Source organism: Chiloscyllium punctatum, chromosome 5, assembly GCF_047496795.1.
Source record: "Chiloscyllium punctatum isolate Juve2018m chromosome 5, sChiPun1.3, whole genome shotgun sequence".
Taxonomy (NCBI): Eukaryota; Metazoa; Chordata; class Chondrichthyes; order Orectolobiformes; family Hemiscylliidae; genus Chiloscyllium; species Chiloscyllium punctatum.
The window spans coordinates 69,308,436-69,326,776 of NC_092743.1; the positions used below are offsets into that span (position 1 = coordinate 69,308,436).

At 40.5% G+C, this 18,341-nt stretch overlaps 1 protein-coding gene across 1 annotated transcript in view; it reads right to left on the minus strand.

Moving 5' to 3' along the window:
- The window catches only part of st18 (ST18 C2H2C-type zinc finger transcription factor), a 427,076-nt gene that overhangs the window by 175,271 nt on the left and 233,464 nt on the right, over positions 1-18,341 (minus strand). Inside the window, exon 6 of the mRNA XM_072570512.1 lies at positions 10,406-10,436. Within this exon, the coding sequence (XP_072426613.1) occupies positions 10,406-10,436 (31 nt within the window). The remainder of the gene's footprint in view (positions 1-10,405; positions 10,437-18,341) is intronic.

Genomic DNA, 18,341 nt, shown 5'->3' on the forward strand with positions numbered 1-18,341 from the left:
CTTTTACAAATCCTATCGGATAGCATGGATTGGGTAGAGTGGCAGTTAGAGGCAATAAGGGATTTACAAGGGTTAGTGGGTGCAATGGATGGCAGTTATAGGAAGGGAGAAAAGCAGCAGATATAGTCAGGTAGATAGGTTAACTCCAGGAAATGTAGGAGGAGTAGGCAGGTAGTGCTGGAGTCTTTTGTGGCTATCCCCATTTCAAACAAGTATGCTGTTTTGGAAAACGTAGGGGGTGATAGATTTTCGAGGAATGTAACACCAACAGCCGAGTTTCTGGGATCCAGATTTGCTGTAAAGTAATGAGGGGTACAGCAAATTCCAAGTTAGAGAACACTCTAGTCAGAGGCACAGACAAACATTTCTGCAGCCAGCAGTGAAAAATCAGAATGGTGTGTTGCCAGGTACCAGGATCAAGGATATCTCAGAGAGGGTACAGAATATTCTCAAAGGAGAGAGGGACCTTCAGGAGGACACTGTGCATGTTGGAGCTAATGACATAGGAAGCGAAAAGGATGAGATTCTGAAGGGAGAACATAGAAAGTTAGGCATGAATTTAAAAAGGGGGTCCTTGAGGTAGGAATATCTGGATTACTCCTGGTGCTATGAACTAGTGAGGGTAGGAGTAGAAGGATAGAGCAGATGAATGCATGGCTGAGGAACTGGTGCAAAGGAGAAGGGTTCATATTTCTTGACCATTGGAATCTCTTCTGGGGTAGAATTGACCTGTAAAAGAAGGATGGATTGCACCTGAATTTGAATGGGACTAATATACTGGCAGGAAGATTTGCTAGAGCTGCCTGGGAGGATTTAAACTAGTAAGGTTGGGTGGGGGTGGGACCCAGAGAAATAGAGGGGAAAGACATCAATCTGAGACTGGTACAGTTTGGAAAGGGAATGGGTCAAGCAGTCAGGGCAGGGTGGAATAAAGCAGAGAACAAGGTAGGACTGATAAATTAAACTGCATTTACTTCATTGCAAAAGGCCTAACAGGGAAGGCAGATGAACTCAGGGCCTGGCTAGGAACATGGGACTGGGACATCATAGCAATTACAGAAATGTGGCTGGCTCAGGGATGGACAGGACTGGCAGCTTAATGTTCCAGGATACAAACGCTACAAGAAGGATAGAAAGGGAGGCAAGAGAGGAGGAGGAATAGTGTTTTTGAATAGGGATGGCATTAGTGCAGTACTTAGGGAGGATATTCCTGGGAATACATCAGGGAAGTTATTTGGGTGGAACTGAGATAAGAGAGGGATGATCACCTTATTTGGATTGTATTATAGGCTCCCTAATAGTCAGAGGGAAATTGAGAAACAAATTTGTAAGGCGATTTCAGTCATCTCTAAGAATTAATAGGGTAGTTATGGTGGGGGATTTTAATTTTTCAAACATAGACTGGGCCTGAAGTGTGTGGTGCTGGAAAAGCGCAGTAGGCCAGGCAGCATCCGAGGAGCAGGAGAATCAACGTTTGGGGCATAAGCCCTTCTTCAGGGCATTCCTGAAAAAGGGCTTATGCCCAAAACGTCGATTCTCCTGCTCCTCAGATGCTGCCTGGCCTACTGCGCTTTTCCAGCACCACACTTTTCAACTCTGGTCTCCGGCATCTGCAGTCTTCACTTTTTTGCATTGACTGCGACTGCCATAGTGTTAAAAGTTTAGATGGAGAGGAATTTGTTAAGTATGTACAAGAAAATGTTCTGGTTCAGTATGTGGATGTACCTACTAGAGAAAGTGCAAAACATGACCTTGGGAAATAAGGCAGAGCAGGTGACTGAGGTGTCAGTGGGGTAGCACTTTGGGGCCAGCGACCATAATTCCATTAGTTTTAAAATAGCGATGGAAAAGGATAGACTGGATCTAAAAGTTGAAGTTCTAAATTGGAGGAAGACTAATTTTGATGGTATTAGGCAAAAGCATTCAAAAGCTGATTGGGGGCAGATGTTCACAGGTAAAGGGACGACTGGAAAATGGGAAGCCTTTAGAAATGAGATAACGAGAATTCAGAGAACGTATATTCCTGTCAGGGTGAAAGGAAAGGTTGGTAGGTGTAGGGAAAGCTGGATGACTAAAGAAATTGAGGGTTTGATTAAGAAAAAGGAGGAAGTATGTGTCAGGGATAGACAGGATAGATCGATTGAAGCCTGAGAGTATAAAGGCAGGAGGAGTATACTTAAGAGGGAAATCAGGAGGGCAAAAAGGGGACATGAGATAGCTTTGGCAAATAGAATTAAGGAGAATCCGAAGGGTTTTTCAAATACATTAAGGACAAAAGTGTTACTAGGGAGAGAATAGGGCCCCTCAAAGATCATCAAGGCAGCCTTTGTGTGGAGCCGCAGAAAATGGCGGAGATACTAAACGAGTATTTTACATAAATATTTACAGTGGAAAAGGACATGGAAGTTATAGAATGGAGGGAAATAAATAGCGACATCTTGAAAAATGCCCATATTACAGAGGAGGAGTTGCTGTGTGTCTTGAAATGCATAAAAGTGGATAAATCCCCTGGATTTGATCATGTCGACCCTAGAATTCTGTGGGAAGCTAGGGAAGTGATTGCTGGTTCACTTGCTGAGATATTTGTATCATCAATAGTCATAGGTGAGATGCCGGAAAACTGGAGGTTGGCAAACGCAGTGCCACTATTTAAGAAAGGTGGTAAGGGAATGCCAGGGAACTATAGACCGGTGAGCCTGACATCAGTGGTGGGCAAGTTATTGGAGGGAATCCTGAAGGTCAGGATTTACATGAGGCAAGGACTGATTAGGGATGTTTAGCCTGGCTTTGTGCATGGTAAATCATGTCTCATGAACTTGATTGAGTTTTTGAAGAAGTAACAATCAGGATTGATGAGGGCAGAGCGGTAAATTTGAACTATTTGGACTTCAGTAAGGCATTCGACAAGGTTCCTCACGGGAGACTGGTTAGCAAGGTTAGATCTCATGGATTACAGGGAGAACTAACCATTTGGATACAGAACTGGCTCAAAGGTAGAAGAAAGAGGGTGGTGGTGGAGGGTTGCTTTTCAGACTGGAGGCCTGTGACCAGTGATGTGCCATAAGGATCAGTGCTGGGTCCATTGCTTTTCGTCATTTACATAAATGATCTGGAAGTGAACACTGGAGGTTTATTTAGTAAGTTTGCAGGTGACACCAAAATTTGAGGTGTAGTGGATGATGAAGAAGGTTACCTCAGAGTACAAAGGGATCTTGACCAGATGGGCCAATGGACTGACAAGTGGCAGATGGAATTAAATTTAGATAAATGTCAGGTGCTGCATTTTGGAAAAGCAAATCTTAGCAGGACTTATACACTTAATGGTAAGGTAGTGGGGAGTGTTGCTGAACAAAGAGACCTTGGAGTGCAGGTTCATAGCTCCTTGAAAGTAGAGTCGCAGGTAGATAGGATAGTGAAGAAGGCGTTTGGTATGCTTTCCGTTTTGGGTCAAAGCATTGAATGTAGGAGTTGGGCAGTCATGTTGCAGCTGTACAGGACATTGGTTAGGCCACTTTTGTAATATTGAATGCAGTTCTGGTCTCCTTCCTATTGGAAGGATGTTGTGAAACTTGAAATGGTTCAGAAATGATTTACAAGGATGTTGCCTGGGTTGGAGGATTTGAGCTATAGGGAGAGGCTGAACAGGCTGGAGCTGTTTTCCATGAAGCATTGGAGGCTGAGGGGTGACCTTATAGAGGTTTATAAAATTATGAGGGGCACGGATAAGATAAACAGACAAGATCTTTTCCCTGGGGTGGGGGAGTCCAGAAGTAGAGGGCATAGTATTAGGGCAAGAGAGGAAAGATTTAAAAGGGACCTAAGTGGCAACTTTTTCACACAGAGGGTGATGTGTGTATAGAATGAGCTGCCAGACGAAGTGGTGGAGGGTTGTACAATTACAACATATAAAAGGCATCTGCATGGGTAAATGAATAGGAGGGTTGAGAGAGCTATGGGCTAAGTAGTGGCAAATAGGGCTAGATTAGGTTAGGATATTTGGTCAGCATGGATGAGTTGGTCCAAAGGGTCTGTTTCTGTGCTGTACATCTCTATAACTCTATGACTATGATGTGCATTGACCTGGACTTGAGGAAACCTTTTGATTTTTCTTCCAATGTACCATGAGATATTTAGGGAACACAATTGAGCTGTGAGCAGTGTCAATGCTACAAATCCCAAACGTGGTGCCTGATTTGCTTCTGGTCACTTCCAATGCAAACTGCTTGTTCAGTCTTGATTGGGAGGGTGCTAGATGTATTGTGTGTGGGTGAAAGTATGGGTGGGATTTCTCAGCGCAGATTCCTATAATTAAGCTCATTCTAATTTGACATTCAACCTGCCATTTTCGACCTTTGCGATTCCTATTAAAGTATTCTTACATAAAAGTGTGGACAATGGAAACAGGAATGAGTCATTCAATCCACTGAGCCTGCTCCATCATTCAATATGATTATTTAGCTTGAAACCAAACCAAGTTCTCTTCCAATTGCACTTATTGCCTCAATACAAATATATTCAGTGACTTGGTCTCCATGGTCTGACTTAGTAGGGACTTTCACCGGTTTACCATCCTTTGCGTGAAGAAGTGTCCATCCTGTCAAGCCCTCATGGAATTCTATATGAGCCTCTGATTCTTCTAAACTCCATTGGATATATGCCCAGCTGACCCAATCTCTCCTTAAATGACAGCCTGCCACCAAAGGAATAAATTTGGTGGACTTTCACTGCGTTCCCTCTATGACAAGCCCAATCTTTCTGATGTAAGGAGTCCAAAACTGTATAGAATACTCCAGGACCTGTCTCACCAAGACCTTGCACAGCTGCCTTAAGACATCCTTGTTCACATACTCAAATTTTCTTGCAATGAAGGCCAACATACCCTATGTCTGCTGATTCATTTTCTGTGACTGGTGAACAAGGCCACTCAGGATATCAACATTTCACAATCAAATGCCATTTAACAAGAATACTGTGCCATTCATTTTTTTTCCTACTGAGTGAACAATTCATAATTATTCACATTACAGTATATCTGTCATATTTATTCATACATTCAACTTATCTAAGTTGACTTGAAGGCTCTTTACATTTTCCACTTCAATCAGGATCAGTGTCTGAGATATTTACCAAGGAGTTGATGACTGACCTGTGCCAATCTCTACAATCAGACTTGCAACCACATAGCAGGAGGGATAGAGCAGCCAAAAGCTATGGAAATTATATGCCCCTGCATTCTCACTACATCAAGGAGGTAGTACAAATTCTGTGTCTGAAAACTTTGGATTATTCTGAGAGATACAGGACTAGTCACCATTTGAATTTACATGATTAGCAGAACTCCCAAAAGGAAGCAGTCATCAACCATATTCACATGGTTATGTGCTACATCTTAGTAGGGAGATGTATAAAAAATGATGATACCTCATGATATTTCACTTGAAATGCAATCATGTGTAAGTAATAAAGTTGGTGAATGCTCACGATCATGACAGTTGCCATGAGGCTGATCTAGTTAATTAACTATTCCCACCAAATCCAAGCCACCACAATGAACTGGAGATTAGTCACTTGGTGGAAAGGGCTTAATGGGCCATGACTCCTCTCTACCAAACAAACTATTTGGGCAAATGTGCAACAATGAGATCCATGTCAACCATTTTGTTTTCAAATAATAGTTCCATTACCTATAGGAATTGTCATAAGCCCATCTATTTACAGGTACATCACCAATGACCATCCCTCTGTCATAAGCTCAGAAGTCAGGATGTTTGCTGACATTTACACAATTTGCCACTTCATAGATATAAAACTGGTTCATGTTGACTTGCAAGAAGACCTGGATAACATTTAAACTTGAGCTTATATGTGACAAGGAATACTCACATGATGGAAATGTAAGGCAATGACTATTTTAAAATAAAAGTCTAATTGGCTATTTTTGAGCTCAACTACCATCACAAATCCCTCACCAACAACTCCCTGGGGTAATTATTGATTCACAATTTAACTGGAGCTATCATGGAGATACTATGACTTTAAGGATAGGTCAGAGGATGCAAATTCCATGGCAAATACTTCATCTCCTGTGCATCACTGATGAACATTGACAGTATGTGTTGAAATACTCGCTATTTGCTTAGATGTGTGAAGTTTCACATCAACTGGGACAACAAAACTTGCTCCATTTGTACCTCATTTAACACTTGAAACATTCACTCCTTCCTCCACTGATGCATAGTGGCAGCAGTGCATACCATTTACAGGATAATTTGCAGTTACTTTCAAAGGCTCCTTTCACCATACCAAAACAAAACCCGATCTTGACCACCATCCAGATTGACAAGGGCAGTAGAAGCAAGAGAACATTATTGTTTGCAAATTTTCCTTTCTGACATGGAACTATATTACCATTGCTAGGTCAAACTCCTGTAATTGCTTCCTAACACCCCTGTGAGTCCCTACACTAACTGGACTGCAGTGGTTCAAAAAGACCACCTTCTTCATAGCAATTAGGGATAAGTAACAAAAATTGACCTTGCCAACATTGTTTGCATCTTATCAAAAAAAATATTCCTGCCTGTTGTACTTCTCAAATTTACAACACTAATTCTTTTAAATAATTGTTTTTTTGCTCATCAGATTTTCATGTTCAGAATATTATCTTTCTGAATGTCTTGTATGATCAGTAATGCACCTCAGGTTTTGTCTAATAAGTAAATAAATAATAAACAGAAAATACTTCTTCAATACCACATGCTGGAGCATCAACATATTAAAGCTCCATCTCAACCATTTTCCAGCCATTGGTGTATAGCAGCAAAAAAAAAAACAGGCAAAGTATTTCTCAATAAAGAACCAGGTGAAATCAGAAGGAGGGTCACAATCAAGCTGCTTTTCCTCCTCTTGTGGTGATGAATTAAATATATAGATATTATTTTCGACCCAGAATGCCAGTCTAACCTCTCAATGAACCAACCTTATTTCAGATGAAACTTAGGAGGGAGATTTTGAGGCCTCCTACCTGACAAAATATAATAGTAACTAACGAATTTGTAAAGGACATACTATCCCAATCCTTCTATTACTGTGGCTACCACCAGTTCAGCAGTCTCTGAACTATTGAACGATAAATATCAAACTAAGCAGCCACCTGATCAATTTAGATATGTAAACTGTAGTCCTGTCATATGGATACAACCCGATTCTATTGCATGCACCACCTAAGAGTCACTGAATATCAGTCAGTCAATGATCCAACTGAAATACAAACATATGAACAAGGAACGAGAGTCGTCTACTCAGCCCTTTGAGCCACTCTGCCATGCAATAACATCATGGCTAATCTTATGTTAACATCAAATTTATATTCCTGCATATTCCCAATAATCTTTGTTCTTCTTGGTAAACAGGAATCTACCTAATTCTGCCTTAAAATATTGAAAGATTCTGCATCCATTGCTTTTTGGGGAAAGGCTATGTATACATTTAGTCCTTTGTGGGTGAAACAGCGCTGTTTATTCACTTTTTCTAAGTAAGCAAGGCTGCTGTCACACAAGATTACCTTCCTCCCTGTAAACTGATAGGTTACCCAATTTTTTTTCCAATTCATGGGCAGATTGATTCCTCTGCCTTCCAGGATGAGATCAGTTAACTTTGCACAAAATGAAATTATTTGGGTTGGTTGGTCCGGGTGTCCTAGAGGTGTTCTCTGAAACGTTCCACAAGTAGGCAGCCTGCCTCCCCATTATAGAGGAGGCCACATCGGGTGCACCTCTATATTGGGGAGACGGGCCGCCTACTTGCGGAACGTTTCAGAGAACACCTCTAGGACACCCGGACCAACCAACCCAACCACCCCGTAGCTCAACACTTCAACTCCCCCTCCCACTCCACCAAGGACATAATTTCATTTTGTGCAAAGTTAACTGATCTCATCCTGGAAGGCAGAGGAAGTTCTGAAATTGGCCCAACCATCCCTGTACTAAGCAGGAAGGTTAACATGTCTATTTTGTCCATTGTTAAATGAGTCTTATTGGAATTGTGTGTTGGTGAGGGTAAATGTGTTGATGGAGCAAGGGGATTGCAACCTTAGCAACCAACCAGGCACCCAGTAAGTGTATGGAAAGACCAAATGAAATGAAAAAAAAAGTCTGGAGTGCCACAAAAAGTTCTATTTAATTTTATAAAATATGTACAAATATATTGCTTATCAGTAAAAATTATAGCCTCATTTATACACGTAGGAGGAGGAAGTGAGGACTGCAGATGCTGGAGATCAGAGCTGGAAATGTGTTGCTGGAAAAGCACAGCAGGTCAGGCAGCAGCCAAGGAGCAGGAGAATCGACGTTTCGGGCATAAGCCCTTCTTCAGGAATGAGGAAAGTGTGTCCAGCAGGCTAAGATAAAAAGGTAGGGAGGAGGGACTTGGGGGAGGGGCGTTGGAAATACGAGGTGGAAGGAGGTTAAGGTGAGGGTGATAGGCCGGATTGGGGTGGGGGCGGAGAGGTCAGGAAGAAGATTGCAGGTTAGGAAGGCGGTGCTGAGTTTGAGGGATTTGACTGAGACAAGGTGGGGGGAGGGGAAATGAGGAAACTGGAGAAATCGGAGTTCATCCCTTGTGGTTGGAGGGTCCCTCGGTGGAAGATGAGGCGCTCTTCCTCCAACCATCATGTTGCTATGGTCTGGCGATGGAGGAGTCCAAGGACCTGCATGTCCTTGGTGGAGTGGGAGGGGGAGTTGAAGTGTTGAGCTATGGGGTGGTTGGGTTGGTTGGTCCGGGTGTCCTAGAGGTGTTCTCTGAAACGTTCCGCAAGTAGGCGGCCCGTCTCCCCAATATAGAGGTGCACCCGATGTGGCCGCCTCTATAATGGGCGGCACGGTGGCACAGTGGTTAGCATTGCTGCCTCACAGTGCCAGAGACCCGGGTTCAATTCCCGCCTCAGGCGACTGACTGTGTGGAGTTTGCACGTTCTCCCCGTGTCTGTGTGGGTTTCCTCCGGGTGCTCCGGTTTCCTCCCACAGTCCAAAGATGTGCAGGTCAGGTGAATTGGCCATGCTAAATTGCCCGTAGTGTTAGGTAGGGGGTAGATATAGATGTAGGGGTAGGGGTATGGGTGGGTTACGCTTCGGTGGGGCGGTGTGGACTTGTTGGGCCGAAGGGCCTGTTTCCACACTGTAAGTAATCTAAATGATTTAACATTGTTTTGAAAATAATATTGAAACAACATGTAATATTTCTTAAGTGTCCACAATAATTATGTGGAAAATTTTAGATTAATGTACATTTTTAATAAATAGTTTGCATATTTTCTGAAAAGACATCCATACATTTTTTAAAAAATATGGCTAGCATGATAAACTTCATGGTAGCATATAACCGTTGACATCTGCTCAGGAAACAGTTATAAACTCTGCCTGTCTTAGCTTTCCAATACTTGCAGAGTGCCCTTTTGCAGATGCCAACCTTCTTCTAGTGTCGTGTTCCGAAGCATATTTGAGTCTGGTCAGTGAATGTTAAGTGGCCTTTCATCCATGATGGAATCAAAGCCAAACCCAATCTTTGCCCTTACAATCACCAGACTCAAACATATGTTCTAGCCAGAAGAATTGAGCAGTGGCTACAAGTGAAAGTACTCGTTAAATTTCGGGCCATTATGTCAAACTTTTTAGTCTCCCTTACATCCTGTAATCACAAGACATGTCCTAAGTACCAAACTTTGGTTTGTATTTTCCAGCACTATTTGGGGACATAATGTTTAGCATTTGAGTTTTAGATGTTTCTCAAGAGTTTCTGTTGATTTCAAACTGTAAACTTAAGAAAATTTGTTGATCCATATTTTGATGAATTGCCATCCTATCAGTACAATATTTCCAATAATATTATCAACATTGGTATGATCTTCAGATGGAAATAGGCATTTAAGGGTTGCACTGTTTAAATTTAGTTGAAATCTATTCACATTAAATCAATGCCTTGTAGTAATCTTATTCATCATCACTGGTGCACATGTATTGTCTAATTATTTAAAGTTGAGATTCTCTGTCTTAAAAAGAGAAAGCCTAACAAAGTGTTTTATTGGTTTGTACAGATACATTTTTTCCATGATTTTGTATCCCATGTTATTCTTAATTTCCATATATTGTACAGAAATAGAGGACTAAAACAAACTGCTCAAATGTTTCTTCTGGAATAGTAATGATCATTTGATGCAAGTGTTACTGCCATTTTAATTTAGTTTCATTATTTACCTGTGAATTGTCTTTCATCACTAATTTATTAGTTAAATATTGCGAGCCTTCAGAAGTTCTGCAGATAATTAAAATTCAACAATGCATTCTGGCAATCAATAAATAATTATGACTGTGTCAAATGGCAAGAGGGGTTATATGATCCAGAGCTTTCTTACCTCAGCTCCTGTGTCATGGGCTCCACTGGAACTGTCAACAGAGGGAACATGAGAAGAAAAAACAGGTAAGTTTACATTTCGGCTACAAGGGCTTTTGCTGTTTGTGCTTGTCTCTCTGCAATGACTCCAGCTGTAGTGTTGAAACCACTGGTGGGTTTAAGTTCACAGATATGTTAACAGGTAAGTCATTATAAACTTATTTAACTACGAATGTTTGATTCATGATACACACTTAATTCCAAGTGATGTAACATACAGTCATTACAGTTTTCCTGTCTATGATGTCAGACTCAATTCTAGTAGCAACATTACTAAAGCACTTTGATAGGTTATGTTACATAATTTCTCTCGTGTTGGCCAAATTAATATTTATAGCTCAGTTTAAAAAGTTTCTGCTCAGCTATTTTAGCATAATACATCAATGAAGTAAGAACTGTAGATAATAATGTGCAAAAACAGTAGTAAAATGTTCAATGCATCTGTTATTTTAAAAGAACCATAAAGCTATTTTTGTAAGAATATTTTAAACTATTAAACAATGTTATCATTCAAGTTAATTTCTATGGCTCATTGTTTGGTTTAATTTTTAATATTCTAAGGAGCTAAGAAAGCACATAAAAATGATGGATATGAGCTTTAGATGATGATATTGAATAATTAAATAAATAACATATTTATACAGCCCCTTTCACTTCCTCAGAGTGACTCAGAAGTATTTCACAATCAACAGATCATCCCTGAGGATTAGTCACAGTAAACACTTTGTGCACAGAAAGATCACATAGCACCACATGAATACTGACATGTCCATCTATTTTTAATTGTGTTAATTAAGTGAAAAGTGTTGGCTTGGACATAAAAACAATTTTATAATCTTGATGAAGATAAGATCTGTAAGGAATCTTTTACATTCACTGAAACAGTCTGAAAAATCTTACTTGAAAAAAATTGGCTCAAAGAACATAGCTCATAATTTATTGAGACTGAGTTTTTTGAAGAAGTAACGAAGAAGATTGATGAGGGCAAAGCAGTAGATGTGATCTATATGGACTTCAATAAGGTGTTTGAGAAGGTTCCCCATGGGAGACTGGTTAGCAAGGTTAGATCTCATGGAATACAGGGAGAACTAGCCTTTTGGATACAGAACTGGCTCAAAAGGTAGAAGAAAGAGGGTGGCGGTGGAGGGTTGGTTTTCAGCTTGGAGGCTGTGACCAATGGTGTGCCACAAGGATCAGTGCTGGGTCCATTGATTATATTCATTCATATAAATGATTTGGAAGTGAACACAGGATGAATATTTAGTCAGTTTGCAAATCACATCAAAATTGGAGGTGTCATGGACAGTGTTTGGTATGCTTTCCTTTATTGGTCAAAGTATTGAGAACAGGAGTTGGGAGGTCACGTTGCGGCTTACAGGATATTGGTTAGGCCACTGTTGGAATATTGCATGCAATTCTGGTCTCCTTCTATTGGAATGATGTTGTGAATCTTGAAAGGGTTTAGAAAAGATTTACAAGGATGTAGCTAAGGTTGGAGGATTTGAGCTAAAGGGGTAGGTTGAATAGACTGGAGATGTTTTCCCTGGAACGTTGGAGGTTGAGGGGTGACCTTATAGAGGTTTATAAAATCATGAGGGGCATGGATAGGGAAAATAGACAAGGTCTTTTCCCTGGGGTGGGGGAGTTCAGAACTAGAGGGCATAGGTTTAGGGTGAGAGAGGAAAGATATAAAAGAGATCTAAGGGACACCATTTTCACTCAGAGGGTGGTACATGTATGAAATGAGCTGCCAGAGGAAGTGGTGGAGGCTAGTACAATTGCAACATTTAAAAGACAACTGGATGGGTATATGAATAGGAAGGGTTCGGAGAGATATGGACTGGATGCTGGCAGTTGGGACTAGATTGGGTTGGGATATCTGTTCAACATGGACAAGTTGGACTGAAGGGTCTGTTTACGTGCTGTACATCACTAAGACTCTATATCAATCTATATTGTACACTTAAATTCTGTAACAGAACATAAACAATAATGTTCCAATTTTGACGTATGAATGCTAGCACAACTGAATCAAACAGAATGTTTTTTAACTGAGGTTTGCTACCATCTGAATTCCTTTAGTGTAAATTGAGAAGCAGTTTACTTGAAGTGCAGACCATTCTGGTCAATGCTCCTTGGCCACCAGTGCTCCACTGCCTTCTGTTTAAATATTGCTACAAACTAAATACTGAGATCTTGAGATTGAGAAAAGTTTTGGGTCCAGAAGACGTTTTTTAAATTATGTAATTTTTTTTGTCATTATGTTCCGATGCTAAAAATACAACAAAAGATACTGTAAGCAAAATTAAATAATGGCAACACAAGTGCTCAGGAACAACTGTCTCTAATAAGAGAGAACCTAACATTTCTCCTTGACTTTCAATGACATTACCATCACTATCAGCGTCCTGGGGGTTACCAAACTGCACTGGACTAAATACATATATTGTGATGACAAAAGCAGGTAAGAAGCTGGGAATTCTACAGTGAGTAACTCATCTCCTGCCTTCCAAAAACCAGTACACTAATGGCATGACTCAGTATAGTGATGGAATACTGTCAATACATCCAGTTGTATGGATAAGTGCAGCTGCAATAAAAATTGAAAAACCTGACATGATCCATACTGGCACCCCATCTATCACCTAAAACATTTATTTATTCCCAAAGACAACAGTATGTACCACCTCCAAAATGCACTGCAGAAACTCACCCAGGCCTCTTCAACTCTGCTTTCTAAACTCTCTACCTCTATCACTTAGAAGAACAAGGACAGCAGGTGCCTGGGAAAACCACTATCTGCAAGTTCCACTCCAAGCTCCACATCATCTTACCCTGGGACTATATCAATCAATTAAATTCCTGAAACGCCCTTTCTAATAGCACTGTGGATGTACCTACTGACCATGAACTAGAGCAATTCAAGAAGGCTGCTCACCACCAGCTTCTCAAAGGTAATTACAGATGAGCAATAAATGATGGTCCAGCTAGCAAAACTTTAATATTATGACTGAATATAAAAATCAGGGAAAAATGTGGATATATATGTATGCTCACACTATATCAATGTAGGCAAATGAGACTAGATAGACAGAATGCTGAATGGTCAGGCTTTGCATGGCAAATACTCTCCCTTTGACAAATGATATATGGCACCTTAGTGCATCTCATAGGCCATGATTGCAATTATGCACTAGAAAGCTGTGAAATGAGCAAAAAGAGAATAAATTATTTGTTATCTGAGCATCACAAAACATCAACATTGAAAAGAAAAACATTCTTTGGTATATGGCACCTACAAAGTGTACCATTTTCCATATTTTCATAACTTCTGTAACACAGGTAAATCTAAGGCAAACAAACATTTCAGAAGAGTATACCAAAAGCTAACATTAAATTGACTGTTTGCTTTAGAAGAACAGTTTGTATAAATTTGAACTACTGAAGGAAATGATTTTGGATTCAGTTGTAAATAAGCAAGTCCAATACAGAACAGACAAACTGGCATCTATCTATGTATTTAGATGCCACAGTTGATCTTCATGGCACATCACTGAATAAAATTATATTTTTATGCTCTGGTGCATTTAGCTATTTGCATCACACTAACAGAGTCTGTGAAATTCTATCTTATGCCTTATAATGTTTTCCACGAGACAGTCTATTCCATGTAAGGTTGTACATATATACATTACATCGTACTATTGGCTACAGAAGTAAATGAACTAACATCTATGTTTTGTGCTTATGATTTAGATAAACAATATTCTAAAACATTTCATCATACTTTTTATAGAACTGTTTTTCTATTATTCAAGATGAACAGGGGCTATAATAATGAGCTTAACACTGAAACATACATAATGATGATGCCAATGAGGCAATTATGTTAGAGTTACATGATTAAATAACAAAAGCTGGAAAGGAGAAACCCTCTTACCTAGTGTGAAGAGAATATCAGTATAGATTGAAGTGTTTAAAAAAGAGTTTTTGCAGAATGTTCCTTGATCTGAGCAACATTACTTTGGGAGACCAAATGAATTTAGACCCAAACATACAAAAAGACTTTGCAATCATTCTGACCAGCAACTGAATTGACCCAGTCACATGCATACTGAGGGTCCAAGAGCAGCCTGTGAATTTGGCAATGTGTTAATTAGCTGCTAATTCATTCAATTTGATCCATCTTCTACAAGGCACAAAGTCAGATGTGTGATACAATATTCCCCATTTGCCTGGATGAGTGCAGCTCCAAAAATGTTCAAAAAGCTTAACACCATTCAGGACAAAGCAGCCCCCATTACTGTCACCACAGCCACAAACATTCACTCCTTCCACCAACACTGCTCAAGAGTTGCGGTTTGTACTATCTACAAGATGTATTACAAAAGATCACCAAGGATCCTCAGTCAGCACCTCCCAAATCCAAGACCACGGGAAGGCAGGGTAGCTCAGCGGTTAGCACTGCTGCCTCACGGTGCTAGGAACCTGGGTTCAATTCCAGCCTCAGGTGACTATCTGTGTGGAGTTTGCATATTCTCCCCATGTGTGTGCTGATTTCTTCCAGGTGCTCCAGTTTTCACCCAGTGTCCAAAGATGTGCAGGTTAGGTGCATTAGCCATGCTAAATTTACCATAGTATTCTGGGATGTGTAAATTAGGTGAATTAGCCATGGGAAATGCAGTGTTTCAGAGATAGGGTAAAGGGTGAGTCTGGGTGGGATGCTCTTTGGAGATTGGTGTGAACTTGTTGGGTCAAATGGCATGTTTCCATATTGTACGGATTCTATGATTCTATGACCATCTCCACCTCGAAGAGAATACAGAGACTCAAACACCCACAATTTCCCCTCCAAGCTACTCATCATCCTGACTTGGAAATATATCGCCTTCAGTGTTGCTGAACCAAAATCATGGCACTCATTCCCCCAAATGACATTGTGGGTATACCTACGTCACATCAGTTGCAACTGTTTATGAAGGTACCTCACCACCATCTTATCAAGAACAACTAGGGATGAGCAATAAATGCAGGTACAGACCAAACTGGAAAAGCTGCATCCCAGCTGGACCAGAAACAATATTCTCTCAGGGTGTTGACTCATATAATAGTGGTGTTCAGTGGAAGGGTAAAGTGAACCTGGTTGGGGAAATAAGAGGGAGGAAATCAAAAAGGGAAATAAAAGATAGAAAAATAGAAGGCAAAAGAAACAAGGGCTAGCAGCAAACTGAGCTGGAGTACAAAAAAAGCTTGTAGAAATGTCAAAAAGGCAAATCTAAAAGTATTATCCCTGAATGAATTCGCAATAAGATAGAGGAATTAGCAGTGCAAATAACTGTACACAGGCAAGATATGATTCTGATTATGGAAACATGGATGCAGGGTGACCAAGACTAGGTATCAAACATCCAGGAGTATTCAATCTAGGAAGAACAGGGAAAATGGAAAAGATGGGGTGGTGTTGTTAACGAAAGAGAATTGAGTACAATATTGAGAAAGGGTATTGGCTCAGGAAATCTAGATGTGGAATCAGTGTGCATGAAGCTCAGAAGCAACAATGAGTGGAAAACAAGGGAGTTGTTTATAGGTCTCCAAACAGTAATGGTGAGGTGGAGGATGATATGAAAAAGGAAACTACAGATGTATGCAACAAAGGTGATACAGTAATCACTTCAGTCTAGACTAAACAAACCATATTGGCAATAATACTGTCACAGATGAATTCTGGAGTATGCACAAGATGGACGTGCGCATGTTGAGGAACCAACCCGGAGCAAATTATCCTAGATTTGGTTTTATGATTTGAAATGGAGTTAATTAATAACCTTATTATGAGAAGTCTTTTAGAAAGAAAGTGACTATTATGCGAGAGAATTTATGATTGGAAAAGAAAATAAAGTAGTGCAATCCATAACTAGGGCCCCTTACAATCAATAACAAGAGAATTGGTAATCCAAGGAATGGCAGAACAGTTAAACAAATATTTTTGTTCTGTCTGCACAGAAGATGACACAAAGATGACAAGGTGACACACCTTCCCAGAAGTACTTGGGAAACAAGGGTTTTTTGGGAAGGAGAACTTTTTTAAAAAATGGATGGAGGGGATAAACCGGGAATTAGGTACTAGTAATTTAGCATCAGTCAAAGGGAAATTGCTGGAGTCTTTTATAAAGAATGTGATAACATGACACTTATAAAGGCCAATTTTATCACACAGAGATAACATAGATTTATGAAAGGGAAATCATGTTGACAAAGTCCCACGTAAGAGATACTGGACAAAATCAAAGTATACGTAATTGGCAGCAATGTAATATCATGGACTGGGAACAGTTCAGTAGACAGGAAACTGAAAATATTAATAAACAGGTCATATTCAGAATGAATTTTCTTCATGGTGTAGTGTTTGAACTCCAGCTGTCGCAATATATATCATTAACTTGTATGAGGGAACAAGTGTAAAATTTTCAAGTTTGTTGATTACACAGAAACGGGTGAGAGTATGAGTGGTGAAAAGACTGTAAAGAAGTATTTTGATTTAGACATGTTCAGTAAATGGGCGTAACTTGGTAAATAATATGGATAAATGTGAAGCTGTTCACTTTGATAAGAAAAACAGAATAGCAGAATGTTATTTAAATGGTAAAGGGTAGGAACAAAAATTGATATGCAAATGAACCCAGATGTCCTGTGTGCAGTCTCAGATCCTTACCTCAGAAAAGATATGCTTGTTACAGAAAGAGTGCAGCAGGGGTTCACTGGCCTGATTCCTTGGTTGGCAGGTTTACTCCTGCATCACTGAAGTGTAGAAGATTTTTATCTTATTTAAATTTGTGGGATGTGGATGTCACTGGCTGGCCAGCATTTACTGCTTGTCCCTACTTGCCCTTGAGAAAGTTGTTGCCTTCTTGAACTGCTGTCTTCCGTGTGCGGTAGGTAGACCCATGATGCTGCTGGGGAGGAAATTCCAGAATTTTGTGACAAGTGAAAGAATGGCAATATATTCCAGGCCAAGATGGTAAGAGATTTGGAGGGGAACCTGCAGATGGTGGCGTTCCTACATATCTATTGCTCTTGTCATTCTAGATGGAAGTGATCATAGGTTTGGAATGTTATATTTAAGGACATTTGGTGAATTTCTAGAGTAGATACTGAGTACCATTGATGAAAGAAGTGGATGCTCGTAGATGTAATGCCAATCACGTAGGTTTACTTCCTGAGTGGTGTTGAAGCTGCAGGTATCCAGGAAAGTAGTGAGCTTTCTATCACACTCTTGACATGCACCTTATAGTTGACAGTCAGGCTTTGGGGAGGCAGAAGGTAAGTTAGTCACCACAGTATTCCGAGCCTTTGACCTGATCTTGTAGCCACTGTGTTTATGTGGTGAGTCCAGTTGAGTAGTTAAGCCCAAAAATGTTGATAGTAGGGCAGTGATGATGAAATTTTGGTTAGATTACAGCGTGGAAACAGGCCCTTTGGCCCAACAAGTCCACATCGACCCACTGAAGCGCAACCCACCCATACCCCTACATTTACCCCTTACCTAACACGACGGGCAATTTAGCATGGCCAATTCACCTTATCTGCACATCTTTGGACTGTGGGAGGAAACCTGAGCACCCGGAGGAACCCACGCAGACACGGGGAGAACGTGCAAACTCCCCAGTCAGTCGCCTGAGGCAGGAATTGAACCCGGGTCTCAGGCGCTGTGAGGCAGCAGTGCTAATCACTGTGCCACCGTGCCGCCCACGAAATTGTCACGGGGTGATGGATAGATAGTTTCTTATTAGACAGTTATTACCTGACATTTGTGGTCTGAGTATAACTTGTTATGTGTCAGTCCAAATCTGATGTGTTGTCCAGATCCAGCTGCATTTGAATATGAAATGCTTAAATAC